General features: G+C 44.0%; 1 protein-coding gene across 4 annotated transcripts; it reads right to left on the bottom strand.

Annotated features, from left to right (window-relative positions):
• Nucleotides 1-17,099: 17,099 nt before the first annotated feature.
• LOC121001410 (translation initiation factor IF-2-like) lies at nt 17,100-22,277 on the bottom strand. Of its 4 annotated transcripts, XM_040432454.1 has the most exons (3): nt 21,301-22,276; nt 18,748-18,828; nt 17,100-17,825 (listed from the first exon to the last, which is right to left on the bottom strand). In XM_040432454.1, the coding sequence occupies exons 1-3, from the start codon at nt 22,193-22,195 to the stop codon at nt 17,230-17,232; spliced, it is 1,572 nt and encodes a 523-aa protein (XP_040288388.1). In that variant the 5' UTR covers nt 22,196-22,276; the 3' UTR covers nt 17,100-17,229. The 4 variants fall into 4 exon arrangements, with proteins under 4 accessions (XP_040288388.1, XP_040288391.1, XP_040288386.1 ...); XM_040432457.1 differs by lacking the exon at nt 18,748-18,828 and having other exon boundaries at nt 21,301-22,277; XM_040432452.1 differs by having other exon boundaries at nt 17,100-18,828; nt 21,301-22,272.
• Nucleotides 22,278-23,153: the final 876 nt, after the last annotated feature.

Raw genomic sequence — 23,153 nt, 5'->3', positions numbered from 1 at the left:
TTTGTGGAAACAGGTATATAGAAGCCCTTAATCAATATTTAGCGGAAGCAGGTATATCCCACCCCTTAATCAGTATTTTGTGGAAGCAGGTATATAAAAACCCCTTAATCAGTATTTTGTGGAAGCAGGTATATCGCACCCCTCAACCAGTATTTTGTGCAAGCAGGTATATAGAACCTCTTAATCAGTATTTTGTGGAAGCAGGCATATAGCACCCCTCAATCAGTATTTTGTGGAAACAGGTATATAAAAACCGCTTAATCAGTATTTTGTGGAAGCAGGTATATCGCACCCCTCAATCTGTATTTTGTGGAAGCAGGTATATAGAACCCCTTAATCAACATTTGGTGGAAGCAGGTATATTGCACCCCTCAATCAGTATTTTGTGGAATTAGGTATATCGTAGGCCTCAATCAATATTTGGTGGAAGCAGGTATATCGCACTTCTCAATTAGTATTTTGTGGAAGCAGGTATATCAAACCCCTTAATCAGTAGAGATGGCCTTGCGGTTCGCCCGGCCGTCATTTCGCGCCAACAAATGGCGATGTCCGCCAGCGCCATATTCTTTGCATTGTGCAGAACTTTGACGCATGACACATCCATCAGGTGGGACAGGACAGCCAATTGAGACGTTTCAGCACATGGACACCCCCCCCTACCCAATAAATAAACCCGATCTGGCCGCCATTTTACATTCTGTTTTTTTTGCCAGTGTAGGGAGAGGTTGCTATGTGGAGCAGGGACAGACTGTTAGACAGTATAGAGACACTAAACGCTAGCTAATAGGGCCACAAAAGTCCTTTTAAGGACTAGTATAGGTGTGCTATCGATAGGTGTGACATACTGAGGGGTGTAATATACCTATAATATACTTTCTAACTTAAAGTATATTATAGTGAATTTGTATTGTGCAGCAGTTGTATGCGGTTCTGCTGCGATACTGCAGCTATACATAGGGACAAACGCTATTGGAACAACTAATTACAACTGGTGTCCTATACCAGTTGTCCCCCAAAAAATCTGATTGAGGCAGGGGTGTGGTATACTTATAATATAATTTCTATATAGTGCATTTATATTGTGCAGCATTTGTGTGCGGTTCAGCTGAGATACCGCAGCTATACAGAGGGACAAACAATATTGGAACAACTAATTGCAACTTGTGTGATATACCAGTTGCTCCCCAAAAATCTGATTGAGACAGTAGTGTGATATACCTGTAATATAATTTCCATATAGTGCATTTATATTGTGCAGCATTTGTGTGTGGTTCTGCTGAGATACTACAGCTATACAGACAGACAAACGCCATTGGAACAACTAATTGCAACTATTGTGATATTCCAGTTGCCCCCCAAAAAATCTGATTGAGGCAGGGGTGTTATATACCTATAATATAATTTCTATATAGTGCATTCGTATTGTGCAGCATTTGTGTGCGGTTTTGCTGAGATACCGCAGCTATACAAACGCCATTGGAACAACTAATTGCAACTGGTGTGATATACCAGTTGCCCCCCAAAAAATCTGATTGAGGCAGGGGTGTTATATACCTATAATATAATTTCTATATAGTGCATTCGTATTGTGCAGCATTTGTGTGCGGTTCTGCTGAGATACCGCAGCTATACAGAGGGACAAACAATATTGTAACAACTAATTGCAATTGGTGTGATATACCAGTTGCTCCCAAAAAAATCTGATTGAAGCAAGGGTGTGATATACCTGCAATATAATTTCTATATAGTGCATTTATATTGTGCAGAATTTGTGTGCGGTTCTGCTGAGATACCGCAGCTATACAGACAGACAAATGCCATTGGAACAACTAATTGCAACTGGTGTGATATAACAGTTGCCCCCCAAAAAATCTGATTGAGGCAGGGGTGTGATATAGCTATAATATAATTTCTATATAGTGCATTTGTATTGTGCAGCATTTGTGTGCGGTTTTGCTGAGATACCGCAGCTATACAAACGCCATTGGAACAACTAATTGCAACTGGTGTGATATACCAGTTGCCCCCAAAAAATCTGATTGAGGCAGTGGTGTGATATACCTATAATATAATTTCTATATAGTGCATTTGGATTTTGCAGCATTTGTGTGCGGTTCTGCTAAGATACTGGCCTTAAGTAAAATTGTTATCCAATGACCGTCTAATATACCTCCAGCCACATTATCAATTGTGCTTTTCTGTACGATGAATGAATAATTTTTAGGACCTGTAGTCCACTGGCCTGCTGTAAAATTGATATCCATTGCCCGTCTAATATACCTTCAGCCACATAATCACTTGATCATTTATGTACTGTGAATGCATAATTTTTGGGGCCTGTAATCTAACTGGCCAACAGTAAAATTGTTATACGTTGACCGCCTAATGTACCTCCATTCACATTATCAATTGTTCTTTTCTGTACGGTGAATTAAAAATTTTTGGTGCCTGTAGTCCACTGGCCTGCAGTAAAATTGATATCCCTTGACTGTCTAATATACCTCCGGCCACATAATCACTTGATCTTTTATGTACTGTGGAATGCATAATTTTTGGGGCCTGTAATCTAACTGGCCAACAATAAAATTGCTATGCGGTGACCGCCTATTGTACCTCCATCCACATTATCAATTGTTCTTTTCTGTCCGGCGAATGCCTAATGTTTGGGGCCTGTACTACACTGGCCTGCAGTAAAATTGATATTGAATGACCTTGTAATATACCTCCAGCCACATAATCACTTGTTCTTTTCTGTCCAGTGAATGCCTTATGTTTGGGACCTCGGAGGAATTCAACACCTGTGACGACCACGTGTTATCGAATTTCAACAATTATCATTTGGGGTTTTTTCAAGAGGGGGGATTTTGTTAGCCATGTTTTTAATCCAATTTTATATTTTTTGTTCTTTTAAACATAGGTATTTGACATCTATTTGTACTGGCCTGCAGAAAAATGTATATGCAATGACCGTCTAATATACCTCCAGCCACATAATTACTTGTTCTTTTCTGTCCAGTGAATGCCTAATGTTTGGGCCTGTAGTCCACTGGCCTGCAGTAAAATTTATCTCCAATGACCGTCTAATATACCTCCAGCCACATAATTACTTGTTCTTTTCTGTCCGGTGAATGCCTAATGTTTAGGGCCTGTACTCCAGTGGCCTACATTAAAATGTTTACCCATTGACCGCATAATGTACCTCGAGCCACATAATCACAATTTCTTGTATGTCAGGTGAATGCCTAATTTTTAAGGACCGTACTCCCGTGGCCTAAAATAAAATATTTCTAGGCTCCAGCAGGGCACATTTCTGAGAATTTCACTTTAAGACGCATAAAAATGGCCCCTGATTAAAATACATATTTTTTGGGGGGTATATATTGCACCCCTCAATCAGTTTATTTGGGGGCAAAAGGTATATCACACCCGTTTCAAATAGTTGTTCCAATAGTGCTTGTCCCTCTATATACCTGCGGTATCGCAGCAGAACCGCACACAACTGGTGCCCAATACAAACTCACTATATACTTTCTATGTTAGAAAGTATATTATAGGTATATCACACCCCTCAATAAGTTTTTTTTGGGGCAACAGGTATATTACATAGGTTGCAATTAATTATTCCAATAGCGTTTGTCCCTCTATATAGCTGCGGTATCGCAGCAGAACTGCACACAACTGCTGCACAATACAAATGCACTATAATATTCTTTCTATGTTAGAAAGTATATTATAAGTATATCACACCCCTCAGTGTATCACACCTATCAATAGCACACCTATACCAGTCCTTAAAAGGACTTTTGTGGCCCTATTAGCTAGCGTTTGGTGTCCCTAACAGTCTGTCCCTGCTACACAAAGCAAACTCTCCCTACACTGGCAAAACACAGAATATAAAATGGCTGCCAGATCGGGTTCTGTTATACAGTGGGGGTGTGTCCATGTGCTGAAACGTCTCAATTGGCTGTCCTTTCCCACCTGATGTGGGCACAATGTAAAGAATATGGTGCATGCGAACATCACCATATGTTCGGTGAATCGCGAACGAGCAAAGTTCACCGCGAAAAGACCGCCGGGCGAACCGCAAGCACATCTCTACATCTGAGTACCGACACTTGGACTTTTAATGTAGAGGGTCTGAGACCTAGCTCTAGCCCCTGTTGAAGGAAATCTAAGATCATTTGTATTTTTGGTCCCTTAAGGTTCGGAGAAGGTTCCCTCGACCAGGAACAGAACTTCTTCCAAATTTTCAAATAGATGGTGGAGATCACCTTTTTCCGACTGGACTTGATAGTGGCTATAACCTTATCTGAGAGGCCCTGGTGCCTAAAAATTTCGACTTCAGGATCCAAGCTGTCAGTCTTAGGAACTCTGTGTGAGGATGTAGAATGGGCCCTTGATGTAGAAGATCCTTCCTGAGCGGAAGAGTCCAAGGGCTGGAGATAGACAGTCTTTTGAGGGAGGAGAACCAGCTCCTTTTTGGACAAGAGGGGGTTATCAGAATGATTGTTGAATTCTCCTGTTGAATCACCCTCGGAATTAGCGATATGGGTGGAAAAGCTCTGACTCAGACTCCAATCCCATGTCAAGGCAAACGTGTCTATTGCCCAAGGATTGCCCCTGGGATCTAGGGAACATAATTTTTTCGCCTTCCGGTTGTCTTTTGAAGCAAACAAGTCTATATCTGGAGTCCCCCATCTGTCGACAATTATTTTGAATTTTAAAATTCAGGGACCATTCTGTTTAGTCTATTTTCCATTGACTTAGGTAGTCCGCCTCCTGTTTCAGAGATCCCTTGAGATGTGTCGCTAAGATAGATTTGACATTGTTCTCTGCCCAGTAGAAAATTTTGTTTGATAGAGCTAGCAGCTTTTTTTATTTAGTTTCTCCTTGGTGTGAGAGATAAGCAATTGTCGTTGTTTTGTCAGACAGGATCCTCAGGTGGTGATCCCAAAGAATCTCTCTTGCTATGTTTAAGGATTCCCACACCGCACTTAGTTCCCTGAAGTTTGAAGATTGTCTGCTCACCGATGGGGGCCAAGAGCCTTGGTAATAAAAGTCACCAATTTTCGCTCCCCAGCCCGACAGGCTTGCGTCCGTCTTGATCTGGATATAAGGGGATTTTCTCCAGGATACCCCTTCTGAGAGGTTTCTTTGGATCTTCCACCAGCACAGGAATGACTTTACTGTACCAGGAATGAGAACTTTCCGATCTAGAGACCTTTGTTGTTTGTCCCAGATTTCCAGAATCCAGGATTTTATGGTACTGAAATGCAACTGACTCCATGTTACTGAAGGAATGCATGACATCAGCGTCCCCAACAGACTCATTGCTTCTCTTATGGAACAGACCTTCTTTTCCTGGAAGGTTCTGACTTTTCCTTTAAAGATTGGATTTTGTCTTGAGGTAGAAAAGTGGTCTGTACTCGAGAGTCCAGGATGACTCCCAGGAACCGTACACTGGTTGATGGCTGTAGAAAGGATTTTACTGGATTTATAGTCGAGCCTAGTTCTTCTAGCATGGATAGAAAGGTGTTTAGATCTGTTAACAAATGGTCTACTATATCTCCTACTAGTAAAAAATCGTCTAGATATGGAAATAAAACTAGGTCTTTTTGTCTTAGGTACACTACCATTTTGACCACCAGTTTGGTGAATACTCTGGGAGCAGAGGAGATCCCAAATGGAAGTGCTGTAAATTGAAAACTGTGAATGTTGCCTCTCTGATCATTTATGGCAAATCTTAAGAATTTTTGAGAATTGTGGTGGATCGGGATATGGTAATATGCATCTTTTAAGTCCACTGTGCACATCAAAGCATTCTTTTTTATCAAGGGAATTATGGACCCCAGGGATTCCATTCTGAACTTCCTGTAAGTTATGTACTTGTTGAGGAATTTTAGGTTTATTTTCGTACGGAAGAAAAAGACTAGAAAAAAAACTGGAATACTAGAAAAAGACTGGAATAAAACCCCTGGCCTTGATCTGGAACCGGGACCTGAACAACAACTCCTAGTTTTATTAGTTCTTGGACCCCCTGCCAGATGCTGTTCTGAGATTTTACAGATCCCAGGTTTGTCACTAGTGATGAGCGGCAGTAGTCATTTCGCGAATATTTTGTAGAATATTCGGTGAATATTCGCAAATTCGAATATTCGTTATATGCTACGATTTTTTTTACTCGAAAAATCGAGAAGGTAATGATCGCGTAATGTGCGAATTTTCGTATTGCGAATTTTTCAATTGCTGAGCAAAAACATGATGCCTCCCTGCTTCTTGCTTGTGGGCCAATGAGTCATAGCACTATATCGAATATATTCTTTTTTTTTTAATATTCGTAATATTCTAAAACAAGAATATATAGCAATACAGCCAATATTCGGAAAAAAACAAATGTAGAGCAATTTAGCTAATATAGTGCTATAATCTTTTTTTTTAATAGTTGTAATTTTTTCCCAATGAGAAAAAAATTACAACTATTAGACAAAGAAGATTATAGCACTATATTAGCTAAATTGCTCTATATTCTTTTTTTTTTCCGAATATTCGCTATATTGCCATATATTCTTGTTTTAGAATATTACGAATATTCGTAAAAACTAATATATTCGTTCTTTCGAATATTCATAATATTCTAAAACAAGAATATATAGCAATATAGCGAATATAAAAAAAAAAAACAAATATAGAGCAATTTAGCTAATATAGTGCTATAATCTTTTTTTCAATAGCTGAAATTTTTTTCCAGTCTGAACTTCAGATTAGAAAAAATTACAACTATTAGACAAAGAAGATTATAGCACTATATTAGCTAAATTGCTCTATATTCGGGTTTTTTTTCCGAATATTCGCTATATTGCTATATATTCTTGTTTTAGAATATTACGAGTATTCGTAAAACCTAATATATTCGTTTTTTCGAATATTCGTAATATTCTAAAACAAGAATATATAGCAATATAGCGAATATTCGAAAAAAAAAAAAAAAACGAATATAGAGCAATTTAGCTAATATAGTGCTATAATCTTTTTTTCAATAGTTGAAATTTTTTTCCAATCTGAACTTCAGATTAGAAAAAATTACAACTGTTAGACAAAGAAGATTATAGCACTATATTAGCTAAATTGCTCTATATTCGTTTTTTTTTCAAATATTCGCTATATTGCTATATATTCTTGTTTTAGAATATTACGAATATTCGAAAAAACAAATATATTCGATATAGTGCTATATATTAGTTTTTTAGAATATTCATCATTTTTCCCATTTAAAGTCATGATTTCTCCCTGCTTCTTGCTTGTGGGCCTATGAGTCATTGGCCCGCAAGCAAAAAGCAGGGAGAAATCATGTTTTTACTCTGCAATTGAAAAATATGCGATAAAAATTTGCATTACGAAAATTCGCAATAAAAAAAAATCTCGAATATTCGAAATTACGAATATATATCACTATATTCAAAATATTCGTGAATTTTCGAATTACCTATATTCGCGATAAAAATTCTAAATTCGAATATTCGTGATCAACACTATTTGTCACCAGGAATCTTCTCGGTGTGACTGAAGAAAATTTAATTTTATAGCCAACTCTGACTACCTCCCGGGCCCAGGGATTTGAGGTTATTTTTTCCAAGGATGAAAGAAAGTTCCTTAGTCTCCCCCCTACTCTGGCATCATTGCTTGTCTCTGGATTTGTTCTGGGGATTAAGTCCCCTTACCCCCTTTAGGGTAACTCCAGTGTCCTTACTTCCCTTTCCCCCTATAGGATTTATCCTGGTCCGAAAAGGAATGAAAGGGAAATTTCCTCCTGTATGGTCTATCCTCAGGAAAGCCCTTTTTCTTGTCCGACGCCTTCTCCAGAATTTTATCTAGGACTGGCCCAAAAACATATTCTCCTGAAAAGGGGATGGAGCATAACTTCAACTTTGAAGTCTTGTCTCCTGACCACGACTTCATCCAAAGGGCTCGATGAGCCGCATTGGAAAGTCCTGCATCTTTGGCTGAAAATCTGACAGATTTGGCAGAAGCATCTGCCAAGAAGGCCGTTGCTGATTTAAGTAGAGGGATGGAATTTATTATTTTGTCCGTAGGAGTCTTGTTCCTTAGATGAGATTCCAACTCATTCAACCAAAGGTATTGTGGGGATTCGCTCTGGTAGTTGGGACAAGCGGGTGCAGTACAGATGCAAAGTACAAGTTCGCAATTCAAATGTCCGTGTTTATTGACACATAAGGTCAAACAAAAAACAATCTTTGCAGGGTTGGTGTTGGTTCACACCGAGTAAAAAGTTCATGCAAAAAATGTCCCCTTGTTGGCGGTTCTGCCTCCAGCAGTCTCAATGCAGGCTTTAGGTGGCCTACTCTCCCAACTCACGGGTCTCAGCTTTTCAGCCCAGCACAGGGCTCAGATCACAACACACAGGGCGTTCCCTGCTGCTGAGCCCAGTTGCCTTTTTAAGGATAGCCAGGTGCTGTCAAAACCCGGCCTGGAACGTGGGGAGTAGTCACCCACCCAGCACTACTCCCAATAAGAGCCATCCCGGATCAGCTATTTACAGCCATACTAAATAGCAAAAGTGTCAATCAGCATTTGCTGCCGCATTAGCTGCCGCTGACACATGAAAATACTGGCTCTTTCTTCACCGAGGCCAGGAACCTCAGTGACACATACCTACCATCAATGATGACCCTTTGTACCTTACTACGGTACATAGACCTGGAGACCGAAGTTGCCACAATGTTGGATTTCAGATTAAACATAGAAGCTTCCCAAGATTTACGTAACAAACTGTCCTCTTTCCTTTCCATAGGGTCTCTCAGCTGAGACGCATCCTCAAAGGGTAGTGAAGTTTTTTTGTTCACCCTGGCCACCTGAAGGTCTATTTTAGGAATCTTTTCAAAAATTTTTGACTCCGCAGGATCAAACAACAGACGGCTCTTGAAATCCCTAGACACACCTAGCCTCTTCTTAGGGTCTGACCATTCTTCTAGGATCATGTATTAGATATTCTCATTAATGGCAAACCCTCTGGCTCTTTAAACTCTTAGACCACCAAACATCTCCTCCTGGATGGAATGTGCTTTTTGAACCTCTTCCATAGAAACATCGGCAGATAAGAACCATTTGGCCCATCTAGTCTGCCCAATATACTAAATACTATGAATAGCCCCTGGCCCTATCTTATATGAAGGATGGCCTTATGCCAATCCTATGAATGCTTAAACTCCTTCACTGTATTTTCAGCTACCACTTCTGCAGGAAGGCTATTCCATGCATCCACTACTCTCTCAGTAAAGTAATACTTCCTGATATTACTTTTAAACCTTTGCCCCTAATTTAAAACTATGTCCTCTTGTAGCAGTTTTTCTTCTTTTAAATATTCTCTCCTCTTTTACCTTGTTGATTCCCTTTATGTATTTAGCAGTTTCTATCATATCCCCTCTGTCTCGTCTTTCTTCCAAGCTATACATGTTAAGGTCCTTTGTTCTTTCCTGGTAAGTTTTATCCCTCAATCCATATACTAGTTTAGTAGCTCTTCTCAGAACTCTCTCCAAAGTATCAATATCCTTTTGGAGATATGGTCTCCAGTACTGCGCACAATACTCCAAATGAGGTCTCACTAGTGCTCTGTAGAGCGGCATGAGCACATCCCTCTTTCTACTGGTAATGCATCTCCCTATACACCCAAGCATTTGGCTAGCATTTCCTGCTGCTCTATGACATTGTCTGCCTACCTTTAAGTCTTCTGAAATAATGACCCCTAAATCCCTTTTCTCAGATACATAGGTTAGGACTGTATCACTGATTTTATATTCTGCTCTTGGGTTTTTACACCCATGGTGCATTATCTTGCACTTATCAACATTAAATTTTAGTTGCCAGATTTTTGACCATTACTCTAGTTTTCCTAAATCCTTTTCCATCCCCATGGTGGCCCTTACTGCCTTTAAAAGGTCGGTCATTTCGTCCACCGCAAAGTAGAACTTTTTACTTCCTTCTGAAACTTCTCCATCCCAGAGGGGGTCTTCCTCATCCCATTGTTTGGAAGAAGAGGCATTGTCACCCAAATATTCAGAATCAGAAGAAGAGGGTGCTATAAATCTTTTCCGTTTTGGTGGTAATGGTCTTGGGCTAGCCTGAAATATCTTGGACAAAGAAGACTTAATTTCCTCCTGTATCATGGATCTGAACTTGTCCCTTAAAGAGACACGCTCTTCACTGACAATGTTTGCAATAAAATCCTTGCCGATTTTTTTTTTTGGGTACAATTCTGGCAATTTCTTGAAACAAGAAAATAATTTTGCTGGCTTTTTAGGTTTCTTCTGTGCCTCTTTAGTTACCTATGAGGTTTTGAATAGACCAGAATCAGGGGGATGATCTATATTAATAGATAAATGCGACCAGGTGCAAATCACCACCGTGCTCCACCAGCCATAGAGGGAAGTCAAACTAAAACCCCCACAATCTAGAAAAAAGGGTGGCCCCCTTATCTCCCAGTGCATCAATATTTATGCAAATGGTTAAAGACAATCCCTGCAGCGAATTTACAGGAGGCAGAGAAGGAGCTTTGAGCTCTCTGGGCGAATGCGGCTCAGGACCTGACATACTGATCACCAGACCTCAGATCAGTCCTGCCTTGTGGCTCCCCACTTTATCTGGCAGATCGCCGCACACCGCCTCCTGGTTCACTTCCTGGATGCACTTTCTGGATTCGGCAGTGACGGATGTAGATGGAATCCATGCGGGCCCCATGGTCCAGAAGAGGTCAAGCAAAAATGCGGAGAATCGGCCAGACACAAACTGCTGCGCGCTGAGATTTGTGTCCGGCCAATTCCCAGCATTGTCTGCCAGATTAGGTGGCTGGATCTACGTGACACAGGTCTGGAACTAGTCTTGAACATAACTGCTTCCATTTTGTTGTCAATGAACCTCAAAAGTCGGAGCGCACACTTCTGGGTTATGACCAGCTCCCCCATGCGGCGATCAGGGGAGCTGTTCTTTCTCTCTGAAGCGCTGAGTCTCTCTGAAGAAATCCAGCATATCAGAGCTGCAGTTTCTATATAGGCCTGCAGGTGCGACTAAGCAAAAAGTTAAAAAAAAAGTTTAAAAAAATTGAAAAAATATCAAAAAATTTAAATCACCCTCTCTTTCCCCAAAATAAAAAAAAAAAAAAACATAATGATCATGGGCAAATGGCGCAATGGAAAAAAACATCAAAATGGATGATTCACCATTTTTTCATTGCTTCACTTACCCATGCCACCCTCTTCCCCAAAAATGTTATCAAATGTGATCAAAAAGTCACACACATTCCAAAATGGTATCAATAAAAACTACAGATCGTCTGGCAAAAAAGAGCCCCTGCACAGCTCCTTAGACATAAGTATAAAAAAGTTATTCGGGTCAGATTATGGCAATAAAAAGATTTTTTTTTTTTCAAAGTTTTTATTTTTCTGTATTAAAACACAAGAAAAACTATATGAATGTGGTATCATTATAATGATACTGACCCAGAGAATAAAGGGATCCGGTCAGTTTTACAACATAAGGAACACCATATTAAATGATGACATTAGAAGGTACTACTTGTCCTGGAAGAAAAAAGCCTCCATACGGCTATGTAAACTGAAAAATAAAAAGGTTATGGCTCTGGGAGGAAAAATGAAAATGCAAAAATGAAAAACATCAAGAGATTAAAAATGTACTTACAAAATGCCATTGTATTCACAATACATTACATTCAAAACTACTAACAGCCCTCCCACCACCGCACAATCTCTTGGAGAAGAAGGAAAGAAAATATTGAAATAAAATAAAATTAAAATATTATCTCTCCGACTAGCAGTGATGCCAGGGATGTCACCAGCTCTGATGGATGGTCTTCAGTAAAAACAGGCTAGGGCAGCGCTAAAGACCACCCATTAGTGACGGTCACTAGTGATGAGCGGCAGGAGTCATATTCAAATTCGCGATATTTAGCAAATATTTTGAAGAATATTTGCCGAATATTTGCGAATTCAAATATTCGTTATATTCTACGATTTTTTTTACTCAAAAAATCGACAAGGTAATGATCGCGTAATATGCAAATTTTCATAATGCGAATTTTTATCGCAAATTTTTCAATTGCCGAGCAAAAACATGATTCTGCTTCTTGCTTGTGGGCCAATGAGTTATAGCACTATATTGAATATATTCATTTTTTCAAATATTCGTAATATTCTAAAATAAGAATATATAGCAATACAGCGAATATTCGAAAAAAATGAATGTTGAGCAATTTAGCTAATATAGTGCTATAATCTTTTTTTTTAATACCGTATTTATCGGCGTATAACACGCACTGGCGTATAACACGCACCCTTCATTTTAAGGGAAATTTCAGGAAAAAAAATTAAATTTCAAATTGTACTGCTATGGGGTGGGGGGATCTGTGGATGGAACTGTTATGGGGGGGATCTGTGGATGACACTGCTATATGTCATCCACAGATCCCCCTCATAACAGTGTCCATTTCAAATTGTACTGCTATGGGGTGGGGGGATCTGTGGATGGAACTGTTATGGGGGGGATCTGTGGATGACACTGCTATATGTCATCCACAGATCCCCCTCATAACAGTGTCCCCCAATACACCGGGCCTCTGCTCACCGAAGTATTTATAAACGTGAATCCTTATCCTGTTATTAAGCTGCCCTCTCCCATTTTCCCATGTTCCCCTGTATCCCCACAGCACTTACGATTCACACGCTTCCATAGCAGGCAGGGTGGACGGCAGCAGTAACGTCACTCACTGACGTTGCGCGTCTGCTCCGCCTGCTTCATTCATAAAGGGGGCGGAGCAGGCGCTCAACGTCAGTGAGTGACGTTACTGCTGCCGTCCGCTCTGCCTGCTATTGAAGCTTAAGTAAGTGCTATGGGGATACAGGGGGAACATGGGAGAGGGCAGCTTAATAACAGGATAAGGATTCACGTTTATAAATACTTTGGTGAGCGGCGGGGCCCGGTGTAAGAGTACAGTGACTGCACCGGGCCCCGCCCCTAGTTACGGACTCCAGCCCCTCCTCTCTCCCGGCTCATACAGCGCAATGAATATCGGCGTATAACACGCATACATGATTTGCCCCCTATTTTCAGGGGGAAAAAGTGCGTGTTATACGCCGATAAATACGGTAGTTGTAATTTTTTTCCAATCTGAACTTCAGATGAGACTATTAGACAAAGAAGATTATAGCACAATATTAGCTAAATTGCTCTATATTCGTTTTTTTAGGAATATTCGCTATATTGCTATATATTCTTGTTTTAGAATATTACGAATATTCGAAAAAACAAATATATTCGATATAGTGCTATATATTTGTTTTTTAGAATATTCATCATTTTTCCCATTTAAAGTCATGATTCCTCCCTGCTTCTTGCTTGTGGGACAATGAGTCATTGGCCCACAAGCAAGAAGCAGGGAGGAATCATGTTTTTACTCGGCAATTGAAAAATTTGCGATAAAAATTAGCATTATGAAAATTCGCAATGAAAAAATCTCGAATATTTGAAATTCTGAATATATATATCACTATATTCTAAATGTTCGCAAATCTTTGAAGTACCTATATTCGCAATAAAAATTCGCAATTCGAATATTCGTGATCAACACTACTGGTCACGTCACTAGGTTGAAGCCTCCACCCTGCTTACCCATATCACTTACTATCTGGGAAAGAATACTGTGGAGGTAACATGCTGGTACACAATGAGTTACTGTCTGTCCCGACATCTGTCTGTCTGTATGTTCTTTATGTGCGACCAAACTACTGGACTGATCTTCACCAAATTTGGAACACAGGTACATCAGGTGTCCGTGTCTCAGCCCTCTAGGACGTACCGTTCCTGAGATATTCCCAAAAAATGACCTGCATTAGCCAATACAAGCCTGCAAGTCTTTCTCTTCATATCCCAACTGCCATACACACGGTCACATGTCCCTTATCAGCCAATAGAAGTTCGCAGGCCCTTAGTCTCCACATACACACAGTTTTACTCCAGGTTTTCATAACAACCCAGCCATTTTTCTTCACTGCTGTAGGTCAGCTTTAGGCTAGGGCTACACGACGACAATAAGTCGCACGACACATAGGGAACAACTACACTGCTACATGTGTCACGGGACATTGATGTCGCACCGATGTTGCCTGACAATTTTCATAATGATAGTCTATGGTGTTGCATCTTGGATGGATTTTTTGCGACTGTCGTGTCGCAGTAGCAGCATGTCACATGTCGCAGTGCGACACCATAGCCTAACATTATAAAAATTGTTGAGACAAAATGTCGTGCGACACATGTTGTTGTGTAGCCCTAGCATTAAAGGGGCAGGGCGCTGTGGAGGGCACTGTTAAAGGGGCGTTCGCTGTGGATATTAATGTTAAGGAGACAGGCCGCTGTGGAGGTTACTGTTAAAGGGGCGCACACTGTGGAGGTCACTGTTAAGGGGGCAGTTGCCACTATTATAGGGGCAACTGCTGTGGAGGTCACTGCTAGGGCAACAGGGTACTGTGAGGTCAATGTTAAGGCAGTGGGTTACTGTGGACATCACTGTTAAGGGGGCGGGCACCTGAGGAGGTCGCTCTCAAGAGAGTAGGGTGCTCTGAAACTCAGTGTTAAGGGGATGGACTGCTGTGGAGGTCCCATTTTAAAGTGGCGGGGCACTGTGGGGGGGTCAGTGTTAAGGTGTGGGGGACTGTGGAGTTCACTGTTAAAGGGGCGGTGTGCTGTAGAGGTCACTGTTATGGGGGATACTGTCGATATCTTTTAACGACACACACAAACATTAAATGAAATAGATGAAATATACCCGTGCAAAGCCGGGTCCTTCTGCTAGTATAGGAAATATAACTCTGTGATAAGAAATTCGTAGGTTGGAATAAAGGCAGCTACAATTTCTTTAAAAAACATTTTTCTCGTCTCTAATTATAAAATCTATTTTCTGTATTCCAGAATTATACATATTTTTAATGTACCCATTTTGTGACACATACTATAGCTATGGGGAACCTGCAGGGATTTTTTTTTGTAAATGGACATTCTCTTCTATGTTGTGATCACAGATGAAAACACCCTAACTGGAGATCAGAAGACAGCCAGACATCAATTATTTCACCTAAGGGAGCTGTTTGCCTCAGGCACCACAATTCAGAAATACCTTTACAGAACCAGGCATCAACCAGAATAGACTCATCTGTCCTTACAGCTCAGCCAGACTTCTACCTTCACTTGCTTATAGATTTCTGTTCGGTAGTTAAAAAAAAAATAATAGCTGGATATCGATGGTATTAATAAGCAGATTCCTGTTTCATAGCCGTAATACCAATATCTTCCAATATTGTCATTTTATTCATTATTCCTCTGATTACAGAAAAAAAGAACAAAGGATGGAATATTATATCTTTCACAGAGTATGAAAAAAGCATTATAACAAACAATGAAATGAGGGCACATTGAGATGTAGTATAAGGAATTTTGTCACCGAAATCCTGTGTGAATTAGAAAACCATCTTTGTCCAGGGGTTTTAATACTTCATCTCCACTGCAGTATCTTTATGTGCAGTATATAGCCATGGTCTCCAACCTTGTGTAACTGAGTGTCATATGAAGCCCATTCAGATGAATGGCTGACTATAAAATACAAGTCACACCCCATAGGATCTTGCCCTATAAAGTCCACATCTTAATAGGAACCGCTTGAAGTGGTCACACAAGGTTCTGACATACAGCACACTACCTTTTCATGGTACACAGGCTGTTTTTGGACCCAAGAGCAATTCAGATTACACAATAAATCAAGCAGCTTCACAAAGAAGGGAATGCAAGAGAACATAATTTTGTAAGTTATTCCAGGATTTCAATAATGATAATCTATCCTCTGGTACAGCCATGAGTAGGGTTATTGGCTACGCTCGGGTCCACTACCCCATCATTTAGCTAACTAACCTTCCCCATTTCCTCTCCCAATAACCACACACAGCCACTGTTTGGATTAAATCGGCCACAGCAGCCGTCTTTTATTAAATAATATAAATAACATGAATAAACATAACACTTGATATAACAATGACATATATATATAAATATATACATGTCTAACTGACGAGGGGGGTCCTAGAAGCCGCCTAACTGCACCTTAAACGACCACAAACCACCACGGCAATTCCATCTTGCCCCCAGCCGCGTACCACAAGCTCGGGGACACCAACTGACGGACGCCATACCAAGCCAACCAGGTGCCCCAACTCTGAGAGTCCAGCCCCACCATTGAGGCCCTCTCATTCACCGTTACCATCCAGTAGCCCCAGCTTCTATGACCTCCCCCCGCCACGACTGCTGCGACAAACGCAACACTTAAAGACACACTCCGTCCACCACCCCTTGTCCATTTTTTTTTTTTTTTTTTAATACATTTATTTATTTATAAAATACACATTTTTTTTTTTTTTTTTTATATATGCATCCCCTCTATAATATACCGTTGCCGCCCTGAAACATCCAAGTACACACTACGGGAGGGGGGGAGGGAGATGCTGGCTCTCTGCTCCTAAAATGGCGGGCGCTGACCTGCCTCACCACTACTTCAGCCTGCCGCTCCCCGCCCCTTTCTAGCTCCTCCCCCCTTTTCCTGCACTCATCCACTTAACCCTTACCTTCCCTGACCCTTGCTCACAAAACCCCTCATGCCGGCCTCCCCTGAAGCGTGCCGCTTCGTCCGGCCTCACTTGAGTAGGGTTATTGGCTACGCTCGGGTCCACTACCCCATCATTTAGCTAACTAACCTTCCCCATTTCCTCTCCCAATAACCACACACAGCCACTGTTTGGATTAAATCGGCCACAGCAGCCGTCTTTTATTAAATAATATAAATAACATGAATAAACATAACACTTGATATAACAATGACATATATATATAAATATATACATGTCTAACTGACGAGGGGGGTCCTAGAAGCCGCCTAACTGCACCTTAAACGACCACAAACCACCACGGCAATTCCATCTTGCCCCCAGCCGCGTACCACAAGCTCGGGGACACCAACTGACGGACGCCATACCAAGCCAACCAGGTGCCCCAACTCTGAGAGTCCAGCCCCACCATTGAGGCCCTCTCATTCACCGTTACCATCCAGTAGCCCCAGCTTCTATGACCTCCCCCCGCCAACAACGCGCAGCTTGACAGCCCTTAAGCTCGCGCGTTCCGCCACACCCGGAGGGCTGTTTCAATACCTCCCTGCAAGTCCAGTGACCACAAATCAATGCCCACCGCATTGAGGTGGACTCCATCCTGTCTCCAAAAGCCTCCTGTTCCTGCTTCCAACTCGGGGTGCCTCACCACCACCGCCCCATGTTTGGCACAGAACCGCCCAATCACCCTGTTCAGCTTAATCCTAGCCTTATTCAGCCTTTCAACCGATCTCGCCTCCCTCCAGACCTTCCTGGGGACAATGTCCGACCACACAGTGACAACTGACGGGAAGAGGGACCACAAACGCAAAAAATCAAAACGTATATCCCTGATCAACTCTCTGCAAGGTCGGACCCCTAGGTCATTTCCCCCAACATGCAACACCAAGATATCTGGGACTCTATCTAACCTGGCTTGCCGATGAACCTCCTGCAAAACAGTACCCCACACCATACCTCTGCGTCCGATCCATCTTACTATGGCTGTCCCCCGATCAAACCCCAGCTGCCGCCCATTCTGCCGAACATCCGCTCGTAATGCCCCCCAGAACACGAACGAATGGCCCAGGATCCAAACTAATAACGGGGCATCACCTGAAAAAAGAACGAGACAAACATGGTTAGACACAGCCTTAAACTGCCCCTAAACGCACATACAGCCGAAAACGCTCCGACTCCCACCTCCCAATACGCTTAATCACTTCATCTCGCACCCCCAAGCGAGCAGCCTCCGTGGCAGCACCTATCCTGAAGGAATGACCCGTAAACTTGCCAGAGTCCATTCCTAGATTACGCAAACATTTCTTGAATACCGCTATAAATTGAAATCGTGATAAAAAGGAGCCATCCTCGTGTCTGAGAATCGGTCCTGCCGCGACCCCTGCCCTTCCTTGAAAATCCCGCAAACACCGTACTGGACACAATAGACATCCCGGCACCTCAAACAATGAGACTAAATGACCCCTCCCCTCCTGATCCGTCTTTGAAAATCTCAGATAAATCAGCACCCTGTCGTCATATAACGTTACATCCTCACTCCTCAGACCCCCTTCCCGCTGCACACTTGCACACACTAACTCCCCTACACGAAAGGCTCCGAAAAAAGCCAGAGCAAAGGCTAGTCTAAATAAGCTCACCTCCCAAGCCGAGCGACACACTCCAGCTACCTGCTCCCCTAACTGTAACAATAACGAAAAGGACACCGGTAGGCGGGAATCTTTGACACGCTGAAACCTTCTATAACCCTTCAAAATTTGTCGGACCAAAAAGGACTTAGTAATGTCCGGGGAATTCCGCAACTTGAATCCGAAAGCCAAGCCCGCCATGCAACCATTGATCTTGGCAACCGACCAACCTTGATCCTTCACGTGGCCAATGAACAGTAACAACGGAATTTCCCCGTCCAGTACCTCGACCCCTAGGTCATTACACCACTGCTGCCACCTACTCCAAGCCCTATCGTACATCCTCCACGTGCCTTCACTCAATGATGCCTGCAACAGACAAGCTACGGTACCTCCAGGATCTCCCACAACGACTCTGGACACACCAATCCGACCTGACTCGCCTCCGGGGCCAGCTGGCGAAACCGCTCCCACTGAAAACGAGAAAGTGCGTCAGCTATACAGTTAGAGGAACCAGGCACATGCACCGCAAACACCCAAGCATTAAGGGACAAACACCGGAGAACCAACTGCTGCAATAGGCAAATAACTGGGGGGGAAGAAGCCGTTACCCTGTTGATGGCTTGCACAACTCCCAAGTTGTCACAATGGAAACGAACCTTCTTGTGCCGAAACTTCTCCCCCCAGAGCGTGACTGCCAACACAATGGGGAAGAGTTCCAACAATGCCACGTTTTTTACCCACCCTTTTCGTACCCAGGACTCAGGCCACCGACCCGCACACCACTGCCCTTCACAGTACGCCCCAAAACCCGCTCCACCCGCAGCATCCGTAAACAATTCGAAATCAAACGCATCAACCACCCCCCCCATAACTAATGCTCTGCCATTAAACTGTTTTAAAAAGGAATCCCAAACTTTCAAATCCCCTTTCAACTCACTGCCTAGTCTAATAAAATGGTGGGGAGACACCACCCCTCCTGTCGCCGAAGCCAACCTCCTACTAAAAATGCGGCCCATAGGTAGGATTCTGCATGCAAAATTTAATTTGCCCAACAAAGACTGCAGGTCCCGCAGACGAATCTTTTTTGCTGTCAATGCCGCCGCCACCTCTGTTCTTAAATCTGACACTTTGTCTACTGGTAGCCTACACTCCATCCGCTGTGTATCTATGACAATACCCAAAAAACTTAGCTCAGTAGCCGGCCCCACCGTTTTGTCCACCGCTAACGGGACTCCAAAACACTCAAAAACAGACTGTAATGTGGATAACAACAACGAACAAACCCTGGATCCCCCCGGCCCCAAACACAGGAAATCATCCAAATAATGAATGACAGAGTGACAACCTGATTCCTGAACCACCACCCACTCCAGAAAAGAACTGAAACGCTCAAAATATGCACACGATATTGAACAGCCCATTGGCAAACACCTATCCACAAAATAAGCGCCATTCCAAAAACAACCCAGTAAATACAAACTATCCGGGTGAACTGGCAACAACCGAAATGCCGCTTCAATGTCACATTTTGCCAACAGGGTACCCGGACCCAGCTTCCTTACCCACTCCACAGCCGCATCAAAGGAGGCATAAACCACAGAACAAAGTTCCGGGTCAATGCCCTCATTGACCGACGCACCCTTAGGGAATGATAAATGGTGGATGAGCCTAAATTTATTAGGCTCCTTCTTAGGGATCAAACCCAAAGGGGAAACTCGCAAGTTACTGATGGGTGATGTAACAAACGGACCATCCATCCTCCCTAGGGAAACCTCTTTAGCTAACTTTCCTGTCACTATGTCCGGGAACTGCAATGCCGAGCGCAAATTCTTCCGCTTCTCTAAGACTGGTAACGGGTGTGAAGGTATATGAAAACCGAACTTAAACCCTGAATACAAAAATTCAGCTAACTCCTGGTTCGGATATCTATTTAGATGCCCCTCCATCCTTTCCACTCGCACTGGGGTCTGCCCCTTTTGCAAAACTATCCCCCCCCCTTTGTCTACCCCCTCTAAAACATCTGCTAGCCCCATGGCCCCCGCCACACACGGAACATTCATGCCTAAATTTGCATTTTTGGCCGAATTTGCAACTTCCCTCATTGAAAAGGAAGCAGTATCCTCTTCCAACTGGGGGCGTCCCTGTACCTTGCTGTACCCCAACCCCTGACTCACTCCGAAAGGACTGACCACTCCTACCTGGCGCTGTCACCCTCATCCATAACGCAATGTCCTTATGGTCCCATCTCATATTAGGACGGACCGCTTTCCTCTGACGAAACTGCTCGTCATACCGTAACCACCCGGAACCCCCATACACTCTCTAGGCTTCCCCAATAGCATCCAGATAGCAAAATAAAGGGGAACAGCATTCCGGACTCTTCTCCCCAATCACACTTGCCAAAATAGCAAAGGCCTGTAGCCAATTACTAAATGACCTAGGGATAAGGCGATAGCGACGCTTATCATCATCCTCCTTTCTTACTCCATCCTTTTTTACCACATCAAGGTTGAACCGCTCCAACGGAAGCAGCGAAAAAATTTCTATATACTCTCCCTTCCAAATTTTCTCACGCACCTCCGTTTTCAAATGCGCTCCCAGGGGACCCTCAAAGCAAACATACACCTCCCCTTTTGCGGCGTCATCTAATCTGGGCCTATCCTCCTCACCTCCCGCCTGCGTCTGCACTGACACTGATTCGGCTACACCCGTGCTATTGGCCCCTGCTACATTACTATTGTTAGCGGTCGCCGGTACATTGCTATTTTCTGCCCCCAACCCCCACGCTGCTAAGGGGGTAGCCCCCGTTGCCCCCCTATCCTGACTAACCCCAGCTAAACCACACAGCAAGCGCCCCAAACCACCGATAATAGCACTATTGCTCCCCCCCGCCCCAGGCGCCACATTAAATATAGATAACAGTGTTCCCAGTGATGTCTCACCTAGCTGCCCGGGTGCTGTGAACCCGGCAGCCGCAGGTCCTGATTCCTGACGGACGACTCCTGGATCCACGACGTTCCTTTGATGGGTACTTGCGCTGTTCGCCGGCAGCACCCCAGCCGGATCACTGCTGGGTGCGTTAGGGATGGCTCCGGGACGCCCTCTGTCCTCAACGGTGTCAGGACCAGTAGCGAACTGTCCGCCCTCAGGAAATGGCCTGCGCAACTCCCTGTCCTCCATATAAGCATCTGCACGCCTGTCTTCATGCCCAAAAGGCCTGCTCTGGGGCGGGGAGCCGTCCAGAACAGCCTCGTCCTCCTCCTCTGTAAGAAGCGCATCATGGCAAGGCCTGCGCCCGTCCCTGGCACCTACGGGCGCAGCCTCGTGTGCCACTGAAAGGGGCTCATCCTGTAAGGGCCTGCGCCGGGCCGCCCTGGCCGACCGCGCAGCCCCGCTGCTGCCTCTGCTGCCACTACCTCTCCCACGCTGAGCAGGCCTCCGACTCCTGGGGACAGGAGGGGATCCTGCAGAACCAGGTCCTGACTCCCCTGTTGCTGGCGCGATGGGCTGAGGGGAAGGCCCCACAGCCTCTGGAGGGTCCCGCCGGACATATGGATTCCTCCCACGCCGGGAGGCCGCAGTAGCCTTAGAATGCTCCCGGCGTGGAGGGTCCCTTGTGGGGCTCCTGACACGGCGCCGGACCCGGGGGGGTAAATCAGGGCTCAGGCGCGCCGGCGGCCGTACCCGCCGCGGCCGTGTAGCTGCTGGAGTAGGGCTAGACGTACCCACCTCCGCCCCCCCTAGCAATGCGGTCACCTGCTGCTCCAGCCAGTCGCTGCCCCTGGTGTCCGCCGCTTCCCTCAAGCGCCGCAGCATCACCTCCACTGCTTCTGCCATTGCTGAATCCGATGCTGCAGTTCAGAAGATGTTGGCTCTCTGCCAGATGCTGGCTCTCTGCTCCTAAAATGGCGGGCGCTGACCTGCCTCACCACTACTTCAGCCTGCCGCTCCCCGCCCCTTTCTAGCTCCTCCCCCCTTTTCCTGCACTCATCCACTTAACCCTTACCTTCCCTGACCCTTGCTCACAAAACCCCTCATGCCGGCCTCCCCTGAAGCGTGCCGCTTCGTCCGGCCTCACTTGACTATCTGGTCCGACATTCCATAGCTCACCGATCAGATGTCCCCGAGTAGCTCCTGCTTTTGACATTGATGTTGGACCCCCACCGATCAGCTGATGATGTGTACCTCAGTATCTTCATTATCATCAATATTAAAATCCTAAAATACCCCTTGAAGCTTTGGCATGCAAGTTTATTTCAGAGGAAGAGGAATACACCTCTAGCAGCGTGTCTCTAATGTGTATGGCCAGTTTTTAGTCTGTAGGCACAGTATTAGGCCTCCGGCACACAAACCTGTGCGCCCCGTGGCCGTGCTGCAGCCCACAAAATGCGGGCTGCAATGCACAAACACTGTCCGTGGGGCAGCTGCGGCAGATCGCGGACCCATTCACTTTAATGGGTCCGCGATCCGGACGTTCTGCAAAAAGATAGGACATGTTCTATCTTTTTGAGGAATGGAAGTACGGGACGAAATTCCACCTGTAGTGATTCCGTAGGATTCCGTTCCGTGCTTCCGTTCTGCACCATTCCGCATCTCTGGATTTGCGGACCCATTGAAGTGAATGGGTCCGTATCCGTGATGCGGAATGGACACGGAACGGTGCCCTGTATTGAGGATCCGCAAATGCGGTCCGCAATACGGCAACGGGACACCTACGGTTGAGTGCAGGAAGCCTTATATACATGTTACTTTATATCAGAAAATTCCATATTCAAAGTGACTGATCCTGTAATAA

This window comes from Bufo bufo, chromosome 5, assembly GCF_905171765.1.
Source record: "Bufo bufo chromosome 5, aBufBuf1.1, whole genome shotgun sequence".
In the NCBI taxonomy this organism is placed as follows: domain Eukaryota; kingdom Metazoa; phylum Chordata; class Amphibia; order Anura; family Bufonidae; genus Bufo; species Bufo bufo.
This window is presented reverse-complemented; position numbering and strand designations above follow the sequence as displayed.

Bases quoted from the DNA above. Each gene is read 5' to 3' on its own strand.
- LOC121001410 (XM_040432452.1), bottom strand. From the start codon at position 22,195: ATGGCAGAAGCAGTGGAGGTGATGCTGCGGCGCTTGAGGGAAGCGGCG. The intron at 18,829-21,300 runs GTGAGACATCAC...TCTCGTTTTCAG, and splicing joins CACAGCACCCGGGCAGCTAG to TGGGAGCGGTTTCGCCAGCT.